At 35.8% G+C, this 25993-nt stretch overlaps 2 protein-coding genes across 2 annotated transcripts; one reads left to right on the top strand and one right to left on the bottom strand.

Moving 5' to 3' along the window:
* Nucleotides 1-6320: 6320 nt before the first annotated feature.
* Nucleotides 6321-15181, top strand: LOC112048585 (uncharacterized). The gene is made up of 4 exons (XM_024086181.2): nucleotides 6321-6418; nucleotides 6510-6571; nucleotides 13071-13376; nucleotides 14857-15181. The coding sequence occupies exons 1-3, from the start codon at nucleotides 6401-6403 to the stop codon at nucleotides 13348-13350; spliced, it is 360 nt and encodes a 119-aa protein (XP_023941949.1). The 5' UTR covers nucleotides 6321-6400; the 3' UTR covers nucleotides 13351-13376; nucleotides 14857-15181.
* A 1585-nt stretch (nucleotides 15182-16766) lies between these two features.
* On the bottom strand, nucleotides 16767-25516 carry LOC112048425 (mitochondrial thiamine pyrophosphate carrier-like). Its single transcript, XM_052890785.1, has 5 exons — nucleotides 25177-25516; nucleotides 24496-24587; nucleotides 22889-23084; nucleotides 20486-20714; nucleotides 16767-17124 (listed from the first exon to the last, which is right to left on the bottom strand). Exons 1-5 carry the CDS (start codon nucleotides 25408-25410, stop codon nucleotides 16868-16870), a joined length of 1008 nt encoding a protein of 335 aa, XP_052746745.1. The 5' UTR covers nucleotides 25411-25516; the 3' UTR covers nucleotides 16767-16867.
* Between the last annotated feature and the right edge of the window lie 477 nt (nucleotides 25517-25993).

Genomic DNA, 25993 nt, shown 5'->3' with positions numbered 1-25993 from the left:
GAAACATAAAATCGATAAATGTCGTTTAATTTTGTTCTTGATCAAGCAATTTTATAAGGTAGGTATAGCTTGCGCCTGTTCATAGGTCCAGTGTGACCTAAGTGACTTAGGTCGAGATTACGAGATCCTAAGCATAACAGGGTCTGTAGTGTAGTAGTGTAGTGCTAAAGAACTGATTCAAAGGGGACAGCACAAGTTAGCTCTTGAGTAGGTACAATCTCACCTTATGGTAAGTGATGATGCAATCTAAGATGGAAGCGAGCTTATTTGTTAGGAGTAGGACGAAAATCCACACCCCTTAATCCACGACTTCGTAACGGAACGCTAAATCACTTGGCGGTACGTTTTTGCCGGTCGAAGCCAGCCAGCCAGACCTGGACCAATTAAGAAAACCTCCATCGGTCCAGCCGGGGATCGAACCCAGAACCTCCGTCTTATAAATCCACCGCGCATATCACTGTGTCACGGAGGCCGTCAAAATGTGTACTTTAAGGTGTATACTGTGTTATGCTAGCCACTTACTATCCAATAACTTCACATGCCTGCAGCTTTAACGGCTTGACATCCGATGAAACTGACCGTGTGTTGGTCGCAATCGGCATGATGTCATGCACATCGCGACCAACAGACGATCAGTTTTATCAGCTGTCAAGCAATTAGCGCTGCAGGTATGTGTGCTTACTTGATCGTCAGTGGCAGACATTATGAGCACTAGCCCATAACACAGTCTATACGCTTACTTTGGGCGTAGATAGTGATGTGTGTATTGTTGAAGTATATTTTTAAATTATACTCGAAGAAACACTGTTGCCTCTATAAACTATAGGTTGGTGATTGTTTTTAATTATATATTATTATGTTATGTAAGCTTATCAAGTTGTTGGATCTGAACAAGTAGGTACATCAGGTTTAGGAAATGAGGTTTCTCGTCCAATCTCTTTGAATGGATATTACTCAAGATGGATACGTGCATACAGTGAACGTTATTCAATAACGAGTAGATAAATCTTTATAAACAAAGATCAATGTATAATTTAAAACGATGAGATACGTTTTTTTTTTTAAATTGATTAAGCGATTAGTTGGACCTTAAGGTCCATACGTAGGTACCAACATGTTAAACAAAATTGTATTTCTTACAGAATAATGCCGATAATGTTTCTTCCTCTGTTTTATAACATAATAAAGCCGGATTTATATTTGTCTGACGTGTCGTGTCGTGACGCGTCAGAACAGAATCGGCATCATACATTTTGTATGGTAACGTTTACACTTATGTGTTGCGACATGTCGTGATGGCTTTTGATGCGTCGCATACAAAATGTATGAAACCGATTTGGCACTGATCCGTCACAACATGACACGTCAGACAAACGTAAATCCGCCTTAACTTATTCATTTTTATACCTCTCTCAAAAGTTGAAAGTCAAAAATTCAACTTTTTAGGCGTCCCCGTTTAAATTTAAGTTATACTGCAACTTTTACAAGGCTTTTTAAGAAACATCTGAGAACAGTATTTTACACATGGCTTCTAAAATTTATAACAACTTGCCACAACACCTGGCAGATAGAAGCATCCGCAAACTTACACTTAAAGAAAAACTTTAAAAAATCCCAATACAAAAATGACTACTCCATAGAAAAGTACTTTGCTGATATTTCAAAAAAAATGTTGTAATTATATTTCTTTTAAACTTAATGTCTTTTAATTCTAACTTATATAATTTTAATTTATTATTAATTAAGCATTTGTTAGGTACACAAATGCTACCTTAATGGTAAAACATTGTTACCTAATACGTAAGTATATCTATATATAACTAAATTTAATGTTTCCTGCAAATAAATGATTCTTATTCTGATTCTGATCATTCCAACTACTAAGTACTTAGTAGTACTACCCGTAGGACGTGTGCGTCCAAGCGTCAATTTTCTCGAACGTTCTTCTACGCCTTTGAATGTTAGTGGCTATGCCAATCCATGCCGACCCACATGGGTCTTGTGTCTATCTACTCGTATGTCTTTCAGTTAGCAAACCGCGTCCACTGACCGAGATATACATGAGCAAATATTCGTTATGAAACTCCTCTATTATTTCCACTCTTAAGTAATTATGATGCGTATAATCTCTATAATATGATAGCGCTGCACTCTTACGTCATCGAATTGGTAAGTGTGTTTATATTTCCCACCATTACTTCTTAATGGTCAGCATGCGGATAAGTAGAGCTGTTACAATGTTGATTAACTTTCCTGCATTCGGTCTTGTTAATCTTGCGTGGTGTAAGGAGATCCCTACTAATATTATAAATGCGAAAGTAACTCTGTCTGTCTGTTACACTTTCCCGCTTAAACCTCTATACCGATTTTGATGAAATTTTACACAGACAATCTTTAGACCTTGAGAAAGGACATAGGCTACAGTTCGACCGACGCGAACTCTTATTACTAATTTAACATCCGTAATAGTCCGTAATAGTCTATTATGCGGGCTCGTAAACAAATGGGGAAACGTGCGGTAATAGCCGTATTAACGTGTGCTTAACTCGCTTATAATAGTCCAAGAGCTAGTGGGTGGAATTGGGGAAGTACTTGGTATTTTTATTTATTTACTGGCAGATGTTCGCGACTCCCGAAAACAACGAATTTTTCCGGGATAAAAAATGCGGAAAAAAGGGATGAAGAGGTTGAAAGTTTGTATGGGATTACTTAATTTTAAAAGATAAAACCATGAAACTTTATATTTAAGCACTTGATAAGACATAATTAAACATTTATTCTAGCGTTTTTGAAATTTCGAGCTGTAAGGGGATTATAGGGGTTGAAAGTTTATATCGATTTTCACGCGGACGAAGTCGCGGGCGTCCGCTAGTATATTATAAATGAAACGTCCGTCGTCCGTGTTGAAAGGCGTATGCTGTATTACTGAGTAACTTATACTAGACATCTAATATACCACTACACTTGATTCAATACCTAAAATTCTAAAGAGGTAAAATATGTTACTTATAGTAGGGGGTAGGTAATCTCTGGATTTGATGAACCGATTTTGAAAATTCTTTTACCACTAGAAAGCCACGCTATTTGTGACTGTCATAGGCTATATTTCATCCCCATAGCCCGGAACTACGAGTACGCGGGGAAACCGCGAGACATCGGCCTAATATAAGTATATATATACATATTATACAAAGTCCTCTGCCGCGTCTGTCTGTTTCTTAGCAAAATAGATACGAGATTTATGAAAAAGGTTTAAATTTTGTGTAAATTGATTAAAATTATTATGAAGGTAATTGTTAGAATGGCAAAAACCATGACGCTTGCAAACCTATCAATAACAATAAAATAAGTCAAAATAACATTTTTAATGATTCATGACGTAGATAATGTATCAAAAACCAAAAAAAAAAATTGCCGTGATTTATAATTAAATTTTGGGGTGATAATGTTAAATTAATTAATGACCACTATCTGATGTTAATGACCAGGAACGACGTCTAAATGCGATTTCCGAGGTCCGGGGATATAACACTACCATTTTCCCAACCGTGGGCTTAGCATTAGCCCGACCCAAGATAAAACCAAGGGCTTCGTGATCAGCAACCACTGAATCAACCAGTTGGCTACGGAGTAGGTAACTGTCAGTAAATGTGGTTAATAACGTTTAACGTCTTCATTAATGCACTGTAATTAGCATACGATTAGCGTGGTATCTAATTAAAGAACCGTAAAATATGATATTCCTATATGACGCCGCGCGGTTTCACTCGCGTGGTTCTCGTTCCCGTAAGAATACGGAGATAATATATAGAGATAGAATATTCCTCGGTAAATGGGCCATCTAACACTGATATAATATTTAAAATCGGACCAGTAGTTCCTGAGATTAGCACGTTCAATCAAACAAACTCTTCATCTTTATATATTAGTATAGATTTTCGGTTTTATTTACTACTAGACGCCACGTGAATTGAGCCGCGTAGTATAAGAATGTAGCTAACTATATTCCTATGGGAACAGACACTAGTCTGTCGGTCTGTTACTTTTTAACCTACTGAACCGATTTGAATGAATTTTTTTACAGAGATAAACTGGACGTTGAAGCAGAACATAGACTACCTTATATTATATCTCGTAAAAATCTGTTGTTCTCGTGGGATTTGTATAATCAGATTTTCAAGCGATCAGAGTCGCGAGCTTCCGATAGTACGGGGGAGAAAATATAGCCTATAGCACAGACAATAGTGTAGCCTCCCAATAGTGAAATACTTTTTGAAATAGGTTCAGAAATTTCGGATCCTATTAAATGCAAACAAACAATCAAATCATACCTCTTTATATACATATTAGTATAGGCTAGCAGACAACCACTACTTCGTATGCGTGTAAAAAAAGTTTTTCACAATTCCCGCGGGACCATTTTATTAATAGAGGTTAATGAGCAACATATAATCTTCTACTACTTTTTATCCTGGAAATGGCTCCCGCGGGATTTCTAAAAACTGAATATAACGCAGACGAAGTTGCGGATGTTAGCTAGTTATTTTTTATACATATTTAGAAAGTGTCATATTAATTTATTATTATCTTGACTTCCTTATTAATTGTAGATCCAGCTCTATGAATAATGTCATTGGTAAAATCTACAGCAAGACGTACGAGTATGTAGGTGGTTTGGAGATTAATTCCTTGTTGTCTATACTGATATTATAAAGTCACGTTATTTGCGAGTGTCATATAGGTTATATTTTATTACTGTATTCGCTCGGGAACGGTTAGTATAATAAAGAAAGTATAATATAATAATATAAAAAAGAAAGGTGAAATAATTATCATCATATTATATTTCACGCTAAATACGTAATATTGTGTAATGAAAGTACGAAATAAATTCATTTGCTAAAAGTAACATGATTATGCACGCATAGCATTGTAATTATAACAATATTAAATATGAGCACTTATATATTTCGCTAAGCAAGCAATGATGAAATAATAGAATTTACCATTCTTCTATTTCATCATGAATATTATTACACAATTCAGACTTTTCGTATGATTTTTTTCGTTTTTTAAAGAAGAATATTTGCCATATTTTTTATAATATGACCAATATTCCCATTCCCCTCCAACTAGTCGGGAAAGACTGTGCTTAGGAGTGGGTACGACAATAGACCAACAGGGGGATTGAACCACCACCCCTCAGTGATGAGTCCAACCGCTCTTACCGTTGAGCTATTGAGGCTTTTTTTGATTGTAATTATACTTAGATTATATCGTTATAATATTATACATGATATCTAACTTTTCCTGTGATGTCATAGCATTATATTATTACACGTGATACTCGTATCTAACTCTTTCTGTGATGTCGTGTCATTATAATATTACAAATGATATCTAACGTTTCCTGTGATGTCATATCATCATCATCATTATTATCAACCTATATTCGGTACATTGCTGAGCTGAGCATTCTCAGAATGAGAGGGGTTAGGCCAATAGTCCACCACGCTGGCTCAATGCGGATAAGCAGACTTCACACACGCAGAGAGTTAAGAAAGTTTTCTGGTATGCAGGTTTCCTCACGATATTTTCCTACACGTGATATTTAATTTATTAAAATGCACACAACTGAAAAGTTCGAGATGCACGCCCCGATCTGGATTCGAACCCACACCCTCCGGAATCGGAGGCAGAGGTCATATCAACTGGGCTATCACGGCCTGTCATATCACTAGAATATTGTACCTACATGATATCTAATTATTGTGCTTCAGAAAGTGTAGATATAATTGCATCACAATCTTACGCACTTAAAGCTCTAGAACATTATGATGGTACCATTTATTTAACAAGATGAATACGTAACACTTAATAAAGTAGCTGACTTCCCATGCTTCGGTACCTGATAATTTGTAATACCGATTAAATTGCGTAAATATACTTGTAAATATGCTTAGTCACTGATTTTTGGAGATGCATATAACAAGGAAGGTCACCAACGCAACTAAAATTTTCCACAGAAAGTTATTCACAATAAAAAATTGGTAAAGTGCACTCAATAAGCTATCACTCGCATGCCGACAAGAATACACTTTAATGGTAGTAAATGTAACTTACGCTCTACACTTTTAGATTTACTCTTCCACTCACCCCACCTGCGGCTTCCCCACCAAAGGCAAAAGCCGCCTTTCTACTTCAAACTGTTCAATCTGTATCACCTTTCTAATATGGTCGGGTTACCAGGGCTAGTAGGGAACATGGGGGAAGGATTATGTAATTCTTGGACACAAGAATGGCGTGTATATAAGCTTGAGGAAGGATTGAGCTAAGTAGAAAGTCACCAAGTCTCAACAGGCCAAGTGTTTCTTTGAATCAGTCCAGCTAACTAAGCAACATGTACGCGAAACTCGCTGTAAGCTTTAATGTCAAAACAATAATTATTATAATTAATTTATTGTTAAAAATTAAGTTTTATTAATTGTTTTTTTTTTTGTTTATTACAGCTCATTGCCCTCGTGGTCGCAGTTGTGGTGGCCGTACCTACTCCTGGAGGCGGCGGCGGACAGTAAGTTCCAATTCCTCAATATATCTTCTTCTCCTATATTGTATTTTATTCATTCTTCTTCTTTGTATTTTAACTTACAACTTGTCTTAATTTAATTTACGAATCATTGGTCAAGTAATTATGAGCTGATTAATTCTGTGTTAGATGTTCTATTAAAAGGAGGACCGAAACAAAAATCGATATTGTTTGGTTTGGTGGTTATTGTCGGTGTATAATTACTTTGGAATACGGGACCAATCGTTATGAGCTTGTGCGTGTAATGAGCCAAATATACAGTAGAATGCCAAAATACAACAGCCGCCACACGTGATTAAATCTGTTCTTCTATTTAAATTTTAAATACTTAATTACTAGTAAACACCTCCGAGATCGTGTGATATTAGGTTTTCCATAAATCGTCTCCATTCCAACGTATAAATTTACGTGACACATACCTATACCAACCATAATAAATATCATAATCGTCAGTGTCTGAACCCAGGAAATAATCTACTTCCCGTCAAAACTTCAGGCAAATCGGTACAGTATTGGCAGCGGAAAGAGTAACAAACACTCACAACATCATAATCATCAATTTTTTTAAATACCGCAGTAACCACGAATTTTATCGAAAAAAGTAGCCTATTTGTTAATCCAGGATATAATCTATTAAAGTTCCTTTCGGACCTTACAAAACGGTTCAGAAGTCGCGGCGTTAAAGAGTAAAAAACATCCAAACAAACTCTCGCGTTTATTATTAGTATTAGGAAACAAATTATGTCGTCGTCATCAACCCATGTTCGGCTCACTGCTGAGCTCGAGTCTCCTCTCAGAATGAGAGGGGTTAGGCCAATAGTCCACCACGCTGGCCCAATGCGGATTGGCAGACTTCACACACGCAGAGAATTAAGATAATTCTCTGGTATGCAGGTTTCCTCACGATGTTTTCCTTCACCGATTGAGACACGTGATATTTAATTTCTTAAAATGCACACAACTGAAAAGTTGGAGGTGCATGCCCCGGACCGGATACGAACCCACACCCTCCGGAATCGGAGGCAGAGGTCATATCCACTGGGCTATCACGGCTCTACAAATTATGTACCTACTACAAAACATATAAATGTCTATAATTGAGCTTTGGTACAAATGTAAGCCATTTAAAGTTCAAGATCACGAGATGAATGGAAAAATAAGAAAGATTTTGCGACCTCCATTCACGTTCATTCATTGCACTTTTATCGTCGTATTTTATTTGTTATACTCGTAATGCCTTATTGAATGGGCAAGAATGTTGATGTTTTTATATTTTAGCAGTTAGTATGTTTGTTTGTTTTGTACTTAGGTTGCCAAATAGTTTAGGCGCAATGGAAGAATCCATTGCGTTTTAACTAGTTTTTGGTTTTTAAATATAATATTTTTAAACTTATTTTAACAAGTTTCAGAAATTTCAAATTTAAAGCTTAGGGAAGTTCATAAAACACAGCTAGAAATTCTCTATCATTTTGTACGTGTACACAAAAAAAAGGAAACTAGTTAAGGATAGATATGATTTGTTTATAATTATTAACTATGTAGGCATTGTTTTTGTTTTACTTAATAAATATATTTAAACAATACCCATCACTATCTAGCCCCAAAGTAAGCATACAGAGTAGCTTGTGTTATGGGTACTAAGATAGTTGACATTATAATATTAATATACAATTATATACTACATATAAATACTTATATAATATATAAATACACACAGACACTGGAAAACACTCATATGCTCATCACACAAATATTTTCCTGTTGTGGGAATCGAACCCGTGGATGCAGAAAGCAGGGTCACTACTCACTGCGCCACGCGTCGTCGTACTTGACATTTCCATTGTGCACCGCGAATTAAAAAAACAAATTAAATCGATTATACCAGCTTCCATAGAAAGAGTTGGAACACCTTTCATGTGCCACAAAAATGTCTGACTTGCCTGACACCAATAATTGTCAATGGTGCCGATATTCTAATACCAGAGAGTGCTTACGTGACCAGTTATCGGAAACAAAGGAAAGTATCTCAAATGCTAGTAACGTTGTAGAGCATGATCCGAAATGAATACGCGACGTAAGCCATTCGTAATCCTACTAAACAAGCAATGTTTGTATCAAGTTATATAATTCTGAAGCAAAACTCACCTACGAATAACATTTTTGCCATTTTTATGATTTCAAATTATTAAAAATCAATCTTAAAAGAACTTTCTCGTTGGTCCTGTCCAAATGATCCGATGACATGGGTTAGAGTCCTAGATCAGGTTATGAATGAGATTATATAGAGTTTATGATGAGATAGCGTGGATTGGGAAGATATACCCTAGTGCTTTGAGAGAACGGTTAACTGTCAGTCCTAGTAATTTCATCATCATCATTATCAACATATATTCGGCTCACTGCTGAGCTCGAGTCTCCTCTCAGAATGAGAGGGTTTAGGTCAATAGACTTACCACACGCAGAGAATTAAAAATATTCTGGTGTGTAGATGTCCTCACGTGACACCTTCACCGTTTGAGACTCGTGATATTTAATTGCTTAAAATACACACAACTGAAATGTTGGAGGTTCGAACCGGATTCGAACCTACGCCCTCCGGAATCGGAGGCAGATGTCATATCCACTGGGCTATCACGGCTCCCTAGTAATTTATTATTATATAGATTGTGACTGTTACTTTTCATCCTAAGCTCACCGACATTATCGAGCAGATATAAAAACAAAGGAATATTTGCCATATTTCAAAATTGCCATTCCTCTCCAACTAGTCGGAGAAGACTGTGTTAGGAGTAGGTACGATAATAGTCCAGCAGGCGGGCTTCGAGCCCACGATCTCTCGTTTATGGGTCCAGCCCCTTTAATAATGATTGAAGCTTGGGCATACAGCATAGCAATTAGGGTGATGAACCTAAAATAGAGATTTATGTTTATGACCCGCGTAGTTTCCGTTCCTGCAAGAATACGGGGATAATAATGACCTACAGCACCCGGGGAAAGTGTACCTTCCCAACAGTGAAAGAATGTTTAAAATTGACTTAGTAGTTTCGAAGCCTATTCATCCAAACAAATCTTTCCTCTTCATAATATTAGTATAGATGATAACTCATAATTAACTTTTTATAATTTAATTGTTATAGTATAATAAATGTTATAGTGATAAAGGGTTCTGGAAGTTTTAGCGTGACCTTCTTAAGCTGCCATGCTATGTAGCGGTAGAGGAAATAAATAGCAATAAAATTGCGCTAGTTTTTTGTTCAAGAAGTCCGAGGAAGTTACACCATTACGTGTTAACGACTACCGAAGATGGCTTCCTACAGTCTAGATTCTATTTGACGATTTAAATAAAAACATGTTTATAGACAATCTACAATATTATGTCTGTTATAAATCTATACTATTATTATAAACACGAAAGTAAACCTGTTACTTTTTCGCAGCTAACCCGCTAAACAGATTTCGATGAAATTTTGTACAGAGATTATTTGCACCTTGGGGCAGAACACAATTATTCACAAATACCATAGATTTTTCCGGGATGAAAAGTAGCCTATGTGTTAAGCTCGAGTCTCCTCTCAGAATGAGAAGCGTTAGGCCAATAGTCCACCAAGCTGGCCCTATGCGCATTGGCAAACTTTACACACGCAGATAATTAAAAATATTCTGATGTGCAGATTTCCTCACGATGACCGTGAGATTTGAGATGATTGATTTGAGACACATGATATTTAATTTCTTAAAATGCACACAACTGAAAAGTTAGAGGTGCATGCCCCGGACCGGATTCCAACACATACCCTCCGGAATCGGAGGCAGTGGTCTTATCCACTGGGCTATCACGGCTCCATAGTCGTTATTTTGACCATTAGCGGATTTTGAAAATTTTTAATTTTAACTTGTAGTGGACTAGTAAAGAAACAAGCTGCCAAACGTCTCATGACTCGCAAGTTGCAGCATCGCGTTACATAATGACGGGAAGGAGCCAGCGGGCATTAGTAAATTATAATACCGCCAGACATTTGGCCTTTCACTGGGAATATCTCAATATACCGATCAGATGTTTCTTAACATCTACTGCGTATGTGTTTTCGTATAGATTTGTATATAATTTTGATTATGGCTTATGTACTCTTACATACTCGTATACATTAAAATACAAAAAAAAAAAAATCCATTCCAATCAAGAACCAGTAATTCCAGAAATTAGAGCATCCGATGAAACAAACTCTTCAGATTTATAATCTATACTAATGTTATAAAGCTGAAGAGTTTGTTCGTTTTTCTGCTTAAACTCACTAATCTCAGGAACTACTTGATCAGTTTTAAATGGAAAAAATATTTTTATTCTGCACATGACGTATAATTGAAAAATCTTTCAGTGTTAGATAGCCCGTTTATCGAGGAAGGCTATAGGCTATATATTATCCCCGTATTCCTACGGGAACAGGACCATACGGGTGATACCGCGTGGCGTCAGCTAGTATATAGATAAAATATAAAAATCCCCCTCAAAAATCTCCTCTGTTCAGTAAAATAAAAAAATTGAAAAATAAAAAAATTTAATAAAAAAAAATTCAACCGACTTCAACAACTTAAAACACACTGACTAAAAAGCGAAAAATAATTTGTCCTTACAATTTTTGAAAGTTCCCTCGATTTCTCCAGGATCCCATCATCAGATCTTGATATGGTGACAATGGGACCACTTCAGGAGTATACACTTTCAAAAAATTTCAATATTGGTTAAGAAATGACAAAGTTCCGAGGTAACAAACATTAAAAAAAAAACATACGTGTCGAAGAAGAAGAGAACCTCCTCCTTTTTTTGAAGTCGGTTAATAAGTTCCAGTTAAGTTATGGCAATCGATGAAAATGTCAAGTATATCAAGTTAATAATGACATAATGTTTACTACGGTGCGTAAGCCTCGGTACACTTTCTCGGTAATGATCGAAGTAAAGACCATAACTCGTCAAAGGTAATACAAGAGCAAAAAATAAAAATAAAACGCGGACACATTGTTACATAACTCTCAGATCACGAGCTCTCGGAGAGTAATTGGGCAGTTTTCGATTATTAACAGTTTATAGTATACATACAAGCCGATGCTTGCCACTTTGTCCGCGAGAAAATTATACTTTCCTATTATTTCCTATTTATACATATTATATTGCTAAAAGTCGCGTTAATAAAAATAAAAAAGTTAAAGTAAAAGCTCTGAAAAGTAAAAAAAAAAATTCATCAAAGCTGCTTTTGGTTGTAATGTTGAGGTTATTAATAATAAAATAACTAAAACAAATGAATTTTACAATTCGCACCAGTTTAGTTCTAAAGATTACCGCGTTCAAGCAACCAAACAAACAGTTTGGCTTCTCCATATTAATATAGATAATTGTGATGCTTTAATATTATTTAAGTTTATGTCCACAGACATATGCATTGGACTTTTTTTTACTAACTAGTCGGGAAAGACTGTGTTAGGAGTGGGTACGACAATAGACCATCCACCATAGGAATCGAACCGCCACCCCTCCGTGATGACTCCGACTGCTCTAACCGTTGAGCTATTGACACTTTAACGCCTATTTCATATGCAGTGCCGTTGACTTCATATCATACATACAAGTACAAACGGATGTATCTATAGACAAAGAATCTTTCCATTAAATATCTTAGTGAAAGTTCTTATAATGCGGCTGTTTAGGCTACAATATAGTGAGATGCCAGCGACTTTAACTGTTCTCATATCTAATAAACTCATTTTGTTTTTTATTTAACGAATAGTCCGTTAACTATTCTATAAATATATTTTTAGGCCGGTGTCGAGTAGTATTGACACCGGCGCGAGAATTCTTTGTAATGGACCGTAAAAAACTTTGTAAATTGCTTCAGTAGCTTAGAATTGAAAAAACATACATACAGCCGAACGTAGAACCTTCTCCTTTTTGGAAGTCGGTTAAAAAGGTAACACAAGGACAGACAGACTTACTTTCACACTTATATTATCAGTATGGAAATTCTTGGTATTGCACACGATTCGTTCGGCCCTTGCGTTATATGCGTAACGAACATGACGAGCTTGTGGCACTGCTCGTGCATCAGCGAATGCGGCGAAGTCTTTGAAGTGCGATACTATAACGCTGGCCACAGACGGTCAAGTATACAAGGCTGTCTGCAGCGTACGTGTGAAAAAGTAATCGAATTTTTTAGTTATTGCTGTATATATGACTTTCAGACTTCTTTTTACTGACTTTGATTTTAAAAATCTCATCTCAATTTTTTTTTTAATTATTTCGTGTAAATATAAAATTTAACATAGTATTTGCGTTTTTAAACAAGCATTTAAGTGAATTTCTTGCGAATGAACACGCGGGCGTTCTTTAATAATATTTATTATTATTATTTTTTGTTTTTGGTATTTTTTTTTAATATTTGTAATGTATTGTAATTATTAATAGGATTGGTTTAACGTAGGATTTCTTTTACAGCAAACACGTGACCATCCACGTACCATACAAGATCCACACCATCCATCATCACCATGTATCCAAAGTGCCCTACCCGGTCCATGTGCCGGTAGTGAAAGAGGTGCAGGTTATCAAGGAGGTCCCTGTTATCAAACATGTGCCTGTGCCGGTTATCCAGCACATACCTGTGCCGGTGATCAAGAAGGTGGAGGTGGAGAAGCAGGTGTTTGTGCCCGTCCATCATGAGGAAGAACATCATCATGGGTGGGAGAGCGAGTCGCTGTCGCATGGCTGGCATTGATTTAGATTATAATCTTCTAGGTTAAGGTAAGAATAAGTTTTTCTCTTTTTGTAAATTTTAACCTTTATGGCACGGTCAATTTAACACAAATATATGTAAAGCTACATTCATACTCTACAATTTCATTTTAGCTAACAAAAAAAAAACGTTTTCCCATTTTTTGACTTTGAGTATTTTTTTCTCACCGGATCAATAAGGACTTTTTACGCACGCCATTGACGACCAATTATTCTCACGTTTCTGTAGCACCCACTACTATAATTGATCGTGTATTGGTCGCTGCGTGCATGATGGCTCGACTTATAAAACGTCTTCGCTGCCGTTTGCGCTGCAGAAACGTGAGAATAATTGACCGTCAATGGCTGACTTAAAATTCCATTTCTAATTATGTTTTAAATGATTATATCAATCAGCTTTCTGGGTATTCATGTAACCTCGGGTGTCTAAATTGACTCGGCTTTCTACCCATGTTACCTACACGACGATTCTGTTTCTAAAGTCACTAATGCGGGCTACGGACCTTCAGTTATACCTGTACAGTCGAACTGTTCAGTTAAAACTTCCATATGTAGACAAATATGAGAGCTATACAACAGTACAGTTAAGCTTAACAGCACAGATTTTTTTAAAATGAAATTGCGAATAAATAAAACTGTACTGGAGCCTGCATATCATTTTAAAAATTAAAAAAATATGGGTATGACACATATCTAAATATAACTAAAGTACAATACAGCAGGAACTAGTTAGTTTTGAAGGTAGAGTAGGTATTTTAGAGTTTTACAAGTCCCTTCGTTTTCTGCATGTTATTGAATTTTCAAACCATATTTGAAAACCACATCAAAATCTGTTCAGGTGGTTTATGTACAAGTAATTTTAGTTACTTTGTTCTACATTGCTGCTTCACTGAACTAAGTATAAATATTACTTTATAGTATAACTTCAATCGATATAGGTACAGCAAATGTACACAACAATTGAGCGAATAGCTCGGTCATTAAATATTCACATATTATGGCTATGGTGTTCTAGACGCGTTTTCGATTGCCATTTTTGGTTGCAAGGTTTAGCGGTGGTGTTTCTGTGACAAGGTCACAAGAAGGTAGTTTTGCTGTTTTTAATCTTTGGATATAGATTTTATATTATACTAGTGGCCATCCGTGATTTCGTTCGCGTCAAATTATGTTTTTTTAAAAACCCCGCGGGAACCATAGGCTTTTTTGGGATGAAAAGTAGCCTATTTTCTGCTCTAAGGTCCAATTTAACTCTATACCACATTTCCTCAAAATCGGTTAGCCGTAAGGCCACGAAAAGGAGACAGACAGACAGTCAGCACTCACACTATTTTCGCATATATAATATTAATAGTAAGGATTCTTTTTGGTCCAATTACTTAAAGTAGGTAATGGCCTAAATATAACTAAAATTATACAAAATCAAAAAGAGTATTTACTAAATATTGTATAAAATTAATAAAATTGTACTAATGATATTTTTTGTTTACAGGTACTTTATAATTAGTTAATAAAATATTATTCATTTAAATCAATGACCCATCAAATCTACCCATTAAACTATTCAATTTGGATACATGTTTATAACAAAGGTATACGAGTAGGTATGTTTTGTAAGTCCAATTGACAAACTGTTTACTTAAATATCTGAGCCTAGTCATAAGAAAAATTTTAACAAAATTTTCATACATCAGTTCATGTTAGTGGTTTCATCTTCTCATTACATATAAGTGTTCATTCTGTAAATATTTAATAAAAAAAATGTATCAAAGTTACCGTTAAGAACCAAAGAATGTAATAAAGCCGTTAAAAAGTTACTTAAGTTATTTTTTTTAACCTCCAATTGAACTACCAAATCCCAATAAAATCTACGATGAGGCTTTGCTTAAGTACTTATAGTATATTAGGTATTGTTATTTAGTCTGGACTACGATATTTTATACTAGAGACAGGGCACTAGGGCATCAAAACTGAGGCGAACAAATGTGCATAATTGTCTTAATTTCATTTAGTCGCTTATTAAACAACGAAAGTTATTTATACAAATAATACCTAAATATTGTCTACAATGTCGAGTTGTGTGTTTACGAAATGAAAAACTAGATATACAATATATAATGTAAGTAAACACAAAGTGTGTGCGCTCAGTGGAGTAGAGCTTTAGTTATTATTATTATTATTATTAGTCTTTACAAGTTAGCCCTTGACTACAATCTCACCTGATGGTAAGTGATGATGCAGTCTAAGATGGAAGCGGGCTAACTTGTTTGGAGGAGGATGAAAATCCACATCCTTTTCGGTTTCTACAAGGCATCGTACCGGAACGCTAAATCGCTTGGCGGTACGTCTTTGCCGGTAGGGTGGTAACTAGCCACGGCCGAAGCCTCCCACCAGCCAGAACCATTACCAACCATTACCAGAACCATTAGTCATCATCATTACCATCATTATCAGCCGATGGACGTCCACTGCTGGACATAAGCCTCTTGCATGGACCTCCAAGCACAACGGTCTCGAGCTGCCAGCATCCAGCGGCTCCCTGCAACTCGCTTGATGTCTTCGGTCCACCTACTGGGGAATCGACCAACACTGCGCCTTCCGATGCTTTACCTTGCAATGAGCTTTAGTAGTTCAACTAAATTCAGATCATTTTTTGCGGTAATTTTATAGGGATGTAACATATCTTTAATATAAAATATCGTTGAGTCTGTGGTTTAGTTTGATAATGTGTTTACAATAGGTACACTGTTTTACGAGTAGCGTGTACAATCGAGTCTAAATTATTTGGTGGACAGAATATTAATTACCTACTCTACATATTTAGTTTTACATACAACACAATTATGCTTTTTGATAGGCTACTTCATGGCTGAGCCAATTTTTATCGAGATTTGCCTAAGTGTTGATAATAACAATATGTTTATTGAGGACTTTTTTGCCAATTGGCATCTGCTATGAGGTTAATATTGCCTGCAAAATCACAGTGACCACGTCGTGACGACGTGATAGTCCAGTGGATATGACCTCTGCCTTCGGTACGGAGGCCGTAATTTCTAATTTGGTCCAGGGCATGCACATCCAACTTTTCAGTTAAGGGCATTTTAAGAAATTTATTATCACGTGTCTCAAAAGGTAAAGGAAAAACGTCATGAGGAAATCTACATACCAGAGAAATTTCTTAATTCTCCTCGTATTTGAAGTCTGCCAATCCGCAATGGGCCAGCATGGCAGACTATTAGTCTAACCCTCTCATTCTGTGAGTAGAATCGTGCTCGACAGTGAATGTATGGGTTGTAAATGAAATCACAGTCTCAGTATAATTTTATGTGCTCCTCCAGAAATCTGATAATATTATCTAAAGTAAGCATTTTCCCTACCTATTGGCGACATGTTTTACTTACCTTTCTAAGTTAACGTCCCAAATTTTAGTTTGGTGAAACATGAGCTTCCAAAACCAAAGGAGACAATAAATATTTTCCGAGTCAAGTACAATATTATAAAATTTATTTCCTTAATAGAAAACAAACAGATTCGTAAGTCGTAAACATAACGATGTTGGTGGCCTGAGCTTTGTACAGAGTTACCAGTAAACCTCTATATAATCCGAAGAAACCTTCCTTTTTAACAGTATTTGTTACACATTGTATTAGATTTGTACATCGAATAAGATGTTTAGACGTACTCGGGGTCTGTATTTTGTCTTCGGACTTGTGACTCTGAAAAAAGAAAATACTAATTAAACCAAAATATTCAGACATGACTTATATTATAAAATTTACGAATATTCAGCATTCCATTATTATAACCTAACTTTGCCCTTGGCAAATCATGCTAAAAAGATATTTTTTTGTAATTACTGTATAATAATTACCTATCTGTAATAATGATGTTATTGTATAAAAATAGATTACTTTATGCAAAACTTAATGAAACTGGTTTGATCTAAATATATTTGTATTTAATATTTTTATAACCATAAATAGTTTATTTTATTTCAATCATTATGAACGATAAAGAAAGCCAAAATTGTATATATATAGTTAAAAATAACGAAGAAATATATATAGATAATAATATGTATTCAATATCAGCAAAGCAAGTAATAAAATCGACACCAACCACCGTTCACAAATATTATGCATTAATTTTTAAGTGGGTTAATTAAGCACTCGGCCGGTTCACATTTGCGAAATAATAAATTAATACAATTAAAAGGAAAGTAGATTTTATTTACTTTACATTTCGAGCGTGTTAAAACTCTTTATAGCGTAACCATATAATTATTATTTACGTAAAATTTTATTGTGAAATAATGTAAAATGTGCATCTATTTCATTCATTTCGTATTATGCAAGACTACCAACATAAAAGAATTAGTGCTGTTCAAAAATTCTCTTCTAGTCTAGTAGGTATAAATAACGTTTAATTTATTTTTTATGTACATAAATTGTATAACAACCATACATAAACTAAGTATCTATACTAATATTATAAAGCTGAATAGTTTGTTTGCTTGAACGCGCTAATCTCAGGAACTACTAGTCCGATTTGAAAAATTCTTTCAGTGTTAGATAGCCTATTTATTGAGGAAGGTTATATACTATACTATCCCGTATTGCTACGGGAACGCCGTGTGAAACAGTGCTGAGTCAGCTAGTATAAAATAAATTAGTATTAAGTATAATGTTTTTTTTTCGTCAATTTATTTTCTTATGTCTAACCTCAATCAGACTCTTGTTGCTGTGGGCACTGCTAAATCGACGGCCTCCGTGGCGCAGTAGTATGCGCGGTGGATTTCCAAAACGGAGGTCCTGGGTTCGATCCCCGGCTGGGCAGATTGAGATTTTCTTAATTTGTCTAGATCTGGCTGGTGGGAGGCTTCGGCCGTGGCTAGTTATCACCCTACCGGCTAAGACGTACCGCCAAGCGATTTAGCGTTCCGGTACGATGTCGTGTAGAAACCGAAAGGGGTGTGGATTTTCATCCTCCTCCTAACAAGTTAGCCCGCTTCCATCTTAGAAATCATCATCACTTACCATCAGGTGAGATTGTAGTCAAGGGCTAACTTGTAAAGAATAAAAAAAAAATTCTACTAGTGAAACGCAGCACAAAAATAATTATCATTGTTTCGTAAACCTAAAATAAATTACGAAAAGAAAGAAAGATTTTTTAGAAAGTTTATAATTAATATATTCTATCATTTATGAACTAACTGCGAGACTGGGTAAGTCACGTTTCGTATAAAATAATATTAGCTGACGCCACGCGGTTTCACTCGCTTGGTTGCCGTTCCCGTAGGAATATGGGGATAGTATGTAGCCTATAGCCTTCTTCGATAAATGGGCTATCTAACACTGAAATAATATTTCAAATCGGACCTGTAGTTCCTGAGATTAGCGCGTTCAATCAAACAAACAAACAAACAAACTCTTTAGCTTTATAATATTAGTATAGATTTTAGTTCCACGGAAAAGGCATATACGGAAATATTTCCGAAAAGGTTTCTGTCATCTTGAGGTCGATCAATGAGATTCGATTTAATGGGCTTACTTAACGTCTTGTGATTTTGAAGTTTCACTCGAAGGTAACCTACAATACGTTCATTAAGTAATCTTATATCCTTGTTGGATATTAAAATTCATGCAATAACTCATTTTTGGTTTTTGTTGATTGGTATTTTTGGCGACAATTACGCGTAAACACAACCCAACAAGTAAAAGCATACCACAAGCCTTTTCCATTTTTAGGGTTCCGTACCACCAAAGGAAAAATACGGAAGCATAAGATCACTATGTTGTCCGTCTGATTGTTTGTCAAGACCCTTTATTTCAGGAATGCGAGAGGTATTAAGTTGAATGAATCGAGGTTTCTAATAAGATACGGCCGGCGGTTTATAATAAAAAAAAGCATTTATTTCGACACTACTTTGGAAATAAAGTTCACTGGGTCCCGTTGACCTAGAACCAACGGTATTTGTCAAGTATACATCGTTTTAGACTACAGGTAGGTACAAGTAAAACATCAAACTATATATTTATTTTAAATATTATAAAATAGGGAGTCTAAAATTTGGGAAGCTCGGCAAAAACTATTTATAATGATCCTACGTACGGAACCCTCGGCGGGAGTGTCCAACTCTCACTTGTCCGGTTTTTTATTGTATAAGCATAGAGTAATGAGTAATATAATATAGAGTAAATATTAAAAATGTGCAAATAGAGAAATTGTGTAGAAGTATATATGTAGTTAGCGTATCTGAGATTGTTATTTTCGAAGAGAAGATCAAAGTTGTTTTGAAGTTTAACGGATATTTAAATCAAACTGAAGAATGATAATACTAATACAGCAACATCAGTAACTAACAAAACTGTGTTTAATTTTATAGGACTTTCACTGTTATGGTTACCTATTTAATCCTTCTTGAAACATAGGCATATCATTAAAGTATTACGTAAAGAGGCCGACACGTAAGTTAGGGTTCCGTCTAACTTCTACAGTGTAACGATTGCGAGATAATATTTTTTAATTTGTTTTAGTTTTTTGTGGTACCTTAATAAAAAAAATATATAGGTATAAAGCATGTAAAATGTTCCAAAAGATCGCGACTTTGGACTGAAACTTTATTAGTAATTACGGAAATAACCGAAAATAGATTAATTGACTGATATATTATTTAAATTTTTGTGTTTTCGTGCTTTTTTAAAGCTGTAATTAGATTTTATGTAATTTTATTCAAAGTAACAGGTATTCGGCTACTTGTTCTTCTTTACAGTAGGTATATAGGCTAGATGATACTGATTAATTTTTAAGTCAGCCACTGACGATCACGTGATCGTCATGATGTCAATAACATTGCGACCAACATAACATGATCGGATTATCGACTGTCAAGCCATCGCGCTGCAGGCATGTGAGTTTACTTGATCGTCAGTCGCTGAATTAACTCTTATGGCAAGATTTTGGTATAGTTTATAGATTTAGTTGGTACTATGTTTTCGGTAAATAATACAACCCCAGAGTTATGGGAAATACTTCCTAGCAGCGTGTTTATTAAATTGAATAGAAATATGATAATCACAGACAAACACACTTAACACTTAAATATTATAGAAAAAAATTACCAACCGCTATTTGCAATCGTCGTTTCGCTAGATCTAAAGGATAAGTAGCCACTTTTGAGACAGTTCCGGATATAGATCCAGCAACTGACGACGCTAGAACAATATGTTCCGGCCTGTGAGCATTGGCTTTTGGATGAGTACATTCTCCATTACATTTGTAAAGATAGTTCAAGATCATTGGCTGCAGAATACTGAATACGGAAAACGTTATCCCAACTTGAGGTCCCAGCTGAAAAGTATCTCATTTTAATCATGATCATCATCATATCAACTGATGGACGTCCACTTCATTACATAGGCCTTTTGTAGGGACTTGTAGGGACTAACAAACGTCACGATACCGAGCCGCTTACATCTAGCGAATCCCTGCGACGTGATGTCGTTGGTCCACTTGGTGGGCGGTCGAACACGGCCTTTATTTTATTACATCTAAATAAGTAACAGCTACATGTCTTTATTTTTAAGTGTAGATAATATTATTTTAGGTACTACTAGCAGACGCCTGCAATTTTGTCTGCGAGAAATTCGATTTAAACTATCGTAGTGCATGACCATGTTTAAAAAGATAAATTGGGCTACTGATTTTTATGTAGATCTATTAAAGAGGAATATTCCACCATGCGTATCTTTGTAACACCTTCAAGACATAAGATAACGTTTTCGATGAAAGCTAAATTGGTTTGACTTTTTCCGACACTTCCAAAACCTGTCGTCATATTTTAAAACGAGGGGCATTTTGATGAATTATATACCGCAACTTTCCCCATAAATCACTCTATTTGTTAGTGAACATCGCATAACAATACGTTTAGTATTGAATTTATCGCGAACTAGGCGACGCCCCGCGTTTTATCCGTGTAGTTTCCGTTCTCGTGCAAATACGGGGACAAATTATAGAGGTAAAAGAATTTTCAAATTTGGTTCAGTAGATCTAGAGATTGACCTCTATAATACCACAAAGTTTACCTCTTAATTATAGGTATAGACAAACAAACAGGACGCGGCGGAGGATTTTTCGAGACAAATATCTTAGAAGTCCATGGATTCACCGTGCGGGTGCCGGGTCCATCGCGTGGTGAAGTAAAAATCTCCGAGCAGAGAGGACTTGTGACCAATGGATGTAGGGTTAAGGAATTTTTTGACAATCGATTAACACTCCACTACTCCGCTCGTGTTGTTCTCCCTGCCTTGCCAAATTTGGTAAGATTCTACTAGAGCATTGGATAGACCCGTGCTAATATATAACTTGCTGCAGTTCTAGAGAGGCTAATAAGGTCTCCAAGCAAGTCATAGAGAGATTTTGCTGGTAATCCTCTCGCACCTAATTCTACGGCGTCAGACTAACCACATAGCCATTCTTTGTTAGTTCATTTGTTAGGCCATAATATTTATTCACTTTTATACTGTAGTCCTTCAGAATGTTAGTCTCCCACGGCACAGTAAGTTCTACAAGTACTATTCGCTTAGTTTGTTTGGACCAAAAGGTCAAATGTCTGGTCTAGATCTCGAAATAGCGGCATCCGCTGGGATTTTATAATGTTTTTTATACGTACAAATTACGTAGATATGTTACGTGGTTAGACATTTTCCAAGTAGGAAGTACCATAACCATGTTTATTTCGGTCGCCTACATGGTTGCTGGGGCATATCAATCCTAAATACCTATGTTTTAGTTTGACGGGTGTCGGTCTATGCATAACGTTCATAACGTTGCTAGCCCCGCAAGGTGATGCTCATTTATAGGTAATGGTTGTGTTATTTAGGGGCCTTGTTGTCATGTCTGGGAAGTCTATGCAAGAGGCCCATATCCAGCAGTGAACGTCCAACGGCTGCTAATGACGCTGATGATGATGACTCGTTGGTCCAATGATTAACCTATATGGTTTCGGATCTTGAGCTTTTGGGTTCGAATGCTTGGTGTTGTAGTCGACCCAGCATTCGAACCCAAAGGCGATCATGATGAGTTTTCATTCTTCTTAAAAATTGGCAGTTGGAAGTTGGTAGTGTTACACAACAGATTTACGTAAAGCCATCCTTACGCAGATTACGTTAAGCCGTCGGTCTAGGTAATATTGTTTGTGTGCGTCTAAGCATTCAACATTATTACCTACCCGCCATAAGATGTATCACTATTTTATACAGAAACTAGCTAACGCCGCGTGGTTTTACCCGTTCCCGTAGGAATACGGGCATAATATATAGCCTATAGTCTTCCTCGATAAATGGGCTATCTAATGCTGAAAGAATTTTTCAAATCGGATCATTAGTTCCAGAGATTAGTGCGTTCAAACAAACAAACTCTTCAGCTTTATAATATTAGTATAGATATGGTAAAATGAAGGATATATATTTAATCTATTACATTAAATTAGACGACGCTATTCTAAGGAATCATTGATTTACCATAAGTACACTAGCGGTCCATCCTTCGAAAAACGCCGGAATGCCACCAGCGGCATAAACTCTCTTACCACCTTGGAACAAACCACCATACTGTTCCTTTACCAACATTTGTCGTACTCGTATTACTTCCAAAGGAGTAACCAGTGTAGCGCAACAGGTGCCAGCGGCAATGCCACATAAGAATTCTAGAAATGTTCTACAACAAAGAAGCATATAATTACAATGGGGATGATGACTAGGTTAGAATATATTGATTTTTATGATACTTTCGGGTAAATAAGGTCAATGGTAACTAATTTATACATAAAAAGCAAAGATAGACTGGATATTTACAAAATAAATAAGCTTATACAATTTCAAAATCTACTAAAAATATTTTATCGTGATTAGATGAAAATTCATATAGTTTTAGCTTCCTTACACTAAATGTGACATTTTTTAACGCACAAACAACAAAGATGTTAGTAATTTTCTTTAAACCCCTATACAAATCAAACGATCATTGCCTACGACGTCATAAGTTCGTACCATTTTGTATGGGGCGTTTTTCAGGGATCCGCGGCAGCTCCGCAAATCTGACCCTTTAAATCCCTGTAGCTCCGAAAGTAATGATCGCAGATACCTTGTTACTTTTGCAAAATTGCTTTACTATTAGCGTCCTCTTAATTTATATACAATTTAAAAAACTCTCATCATCCCCGCGACTTCATCCACGTGTAACTCGATGTAAACTTTCAACTACCCCAACCCTGACGGCCTCCTGTCAACGGTGGATTTACTTGACGGAGGTCCTGCGTGCGTGTGGGTCCCCGGCTGGTCCAGAGGTTTTCTTAATTGGTCTAGGTCTGGCTGGTGGAAGGCTTCGGCCGTGGCTAGTTACCACCCTACCGACAAAGACGTACCGCCAAGCGATTTAGCGTTCCGTTACGATGTCCTGTAGAAAACGAAATAGGTGTGGATCCTCCTAACGAGTTAGCCCGCTTTCATCTTAGATTGCATCATCACTTACGATCAGGTGAGATTGTAGTCAAGGGCTAACTTGTAGATAATAAAAAAGAACTCTACCCCTTACTCTTTCCACGCGGATGAAGTCGCGGGCATCCGCGTTATATATGAAAATATATGAAAATTTAAAATAATCGACTTTATATTCCTACCATAAAACGCCAATTTCATATGTAAGTCCTAATATATTCTTAAATATACAACAGCCTCATAGGTCTAATGGTAAGCCAATGTGGCTTTGGGTTATAAAATCCTGGGTAGGTACTTTATATTTACAATAATACAAATACAAAGACGTTGGCCATTTAATGAATAGCAATTAATTTTCTAAAAAGGATTGTATTTTTGAATTATATACGAATTCTAGCCTGCGGTTACTGTCGCGTAGTTCCCGTTCCCGTGAATAAATGGGGATAAAATATAGTCTTGATACGAAGGTTAATAATATGAGTTTCTAGTGCTAAAATAATTTTCAAATCGGTTTAGCAGATCCAGAGATTACCCCTATAATACCTTAAACTTTACCTCTTTATAATTCTAATATATTGTAAAGTAAAAGAATTAGTACAGATACATTAAAGAAAATTTTTCAACAAACTCACTTGTACTTCGGATCTATAGAATAGCTAAAAATTAGTTTTGTGGTCATTTCGTATACAAAAAATTGACTCGTCGAAGAAAGGATTGAATGCATCTGTAAATGAATAAAAATTTTAGGTAGGTATTACAAATGAATTGAATTGCACTCATATTCTATTTCTTCGTTAAAAATAAAATAAAAAAAGGTGATAAAAAAGCGAAAGTTGTGGTCGTCTTCCTATAGTAATCGAGGAATCTTTAATTCAAATTAAATAAAATCAAATTATTTATTCAATATTAAAGTTACTTCAGCATCAGAATAGCGTATTGACATATAGAATAGCACCTTGCTTTGAGCATCGTATTTTACCAACTAAGAATAATGAAGCTAGCATGGATATGTCAATTATTATAAATACATTTTTTTTATTCTTAACAAGTTAGCCCTTGACTACAATCACAACTGATGGTAAGTGATGATGCAATCTAAGATGAAAGCGGGCAAGCTTGTAAGGAGTAGGATGAAAATCCACACCCCTTTCGGTTTCTACACGACATCGTACCGGAACGCTAAATCGCTTGGCGGTACGTCTTTGCCGGTAGGTTGGTAACTAGCCCAGCTGAAGCCTCCCACCAGCCAATAGACCTAGTACTTTTAGTTATATAAAGGCTACATTTATTTTGGTATCAATGTATAGTCTTACCTGACCAAGAACGTGGCCATGCCAAAAGGCAGTAATTCCTTCTTCATGCATCATTTTTTTAGCCATACTGGACAAAGTATAGTTTTTGGTTTCAGGTGTTCTTTTTAATAATTGAATCTTTATTTTCAGAACATCTAAAGGCTGTGTTACAAAACGAGTCACAAATCCAGCACTTATACCAGCATACAGCTTTTGGCTTGGCGTCAGAGTGTCTTCTTTATGATATCCTACCATTTTATTGGCACCGTCTTACAAACATTCCTGTATTATTTGGACCAAGTCGGTATCCAACTTGTATCCCGCATCATTGTTTATTTATTATTACCTTGTTACAGGAGACATGATCTGTTGCCTTTGACATACATTTGAAAGATAAATAATAGTATGTCACTGTAAAGTTACAGAATATCAATCAATTTGTAAAAATATAAAAAGGATTTATTGTAGAATATCATAAATTAAACTTTATGAGGTACCATCATCGATCTAATACGTTAACACCTTAGATACATAGATAATAGGTTAACACCTACTTGTACAGACTCGTAAATCTGACTGGTTAACACCCAATATATAATATCACTACGTCAGTAGGTACCATGTATAAGTCTCACAAATCAGACAAAAAATCAGGAGACTTAGTTATAAGCATATACTTATCACTTTGACACCTATTATCTATGTATCTAAGTACTTATCATGTTATATTGTATATTAATTATTGGTGTTTACTCCTTAAAAATCGATTTTTCATATATAGCCCCCGTATGAAAAAAATATGAGCAGTAAAATTCGATGAAAGAATGACAGCGTTACA

The sequence above is a fragment of the Bicyclus anynana genome, chromosome Z, assembly GCF_947172395.1.
Source record: "Bicyclus anynana chromosome Z, ilBicAnyn1.1, whole genome shotgun sequence".
In the NCBI taxonomy this organism is placed as follows: Eukaryota; Metazoa; Arthropoda; class Insecta; order Lepidoptera; family Nymphalidae; genus Bicyclus; species Bicyclus anynana.
The sequence above is the reverse complement of the archived record's forward strand: the minus strand, read 5'-3'. Positions and strand labels throughout refer to the sequence as shown.

Coding starts and splice junctions, on each gene's coding strand:
- LOC112048585 (XM_024086181.2), top strand. Junction 6,572..13,070: donor CCTGGAGGCGGCGGCGGACA/GTAAGTTCCAAT, acceptor TTTCTTTTACAG/CAAACACGTGACCATCCACG.
- LOC112048425 (XM_052890785.1), bottom strand. CDS start 25,410: ATGGTAGGATATCATAAAGAAGACACTCTGACGCCAAGCCAAAAGCTG. Junction 23,085..24,495: donor TCTATAGATCCGAAGTACAA/GTGAGTTTGTTG, acceptor TCTTTGTTGTAG/AACATTTCTAGAATTCTTAT. Junction 20,715..22,888: donor GGACCGCTAGTGTACTTATG/GTAAATCAATGA, acceptor GATACTTTTCAG/CTGGGACCTCAAGTTGGGAT.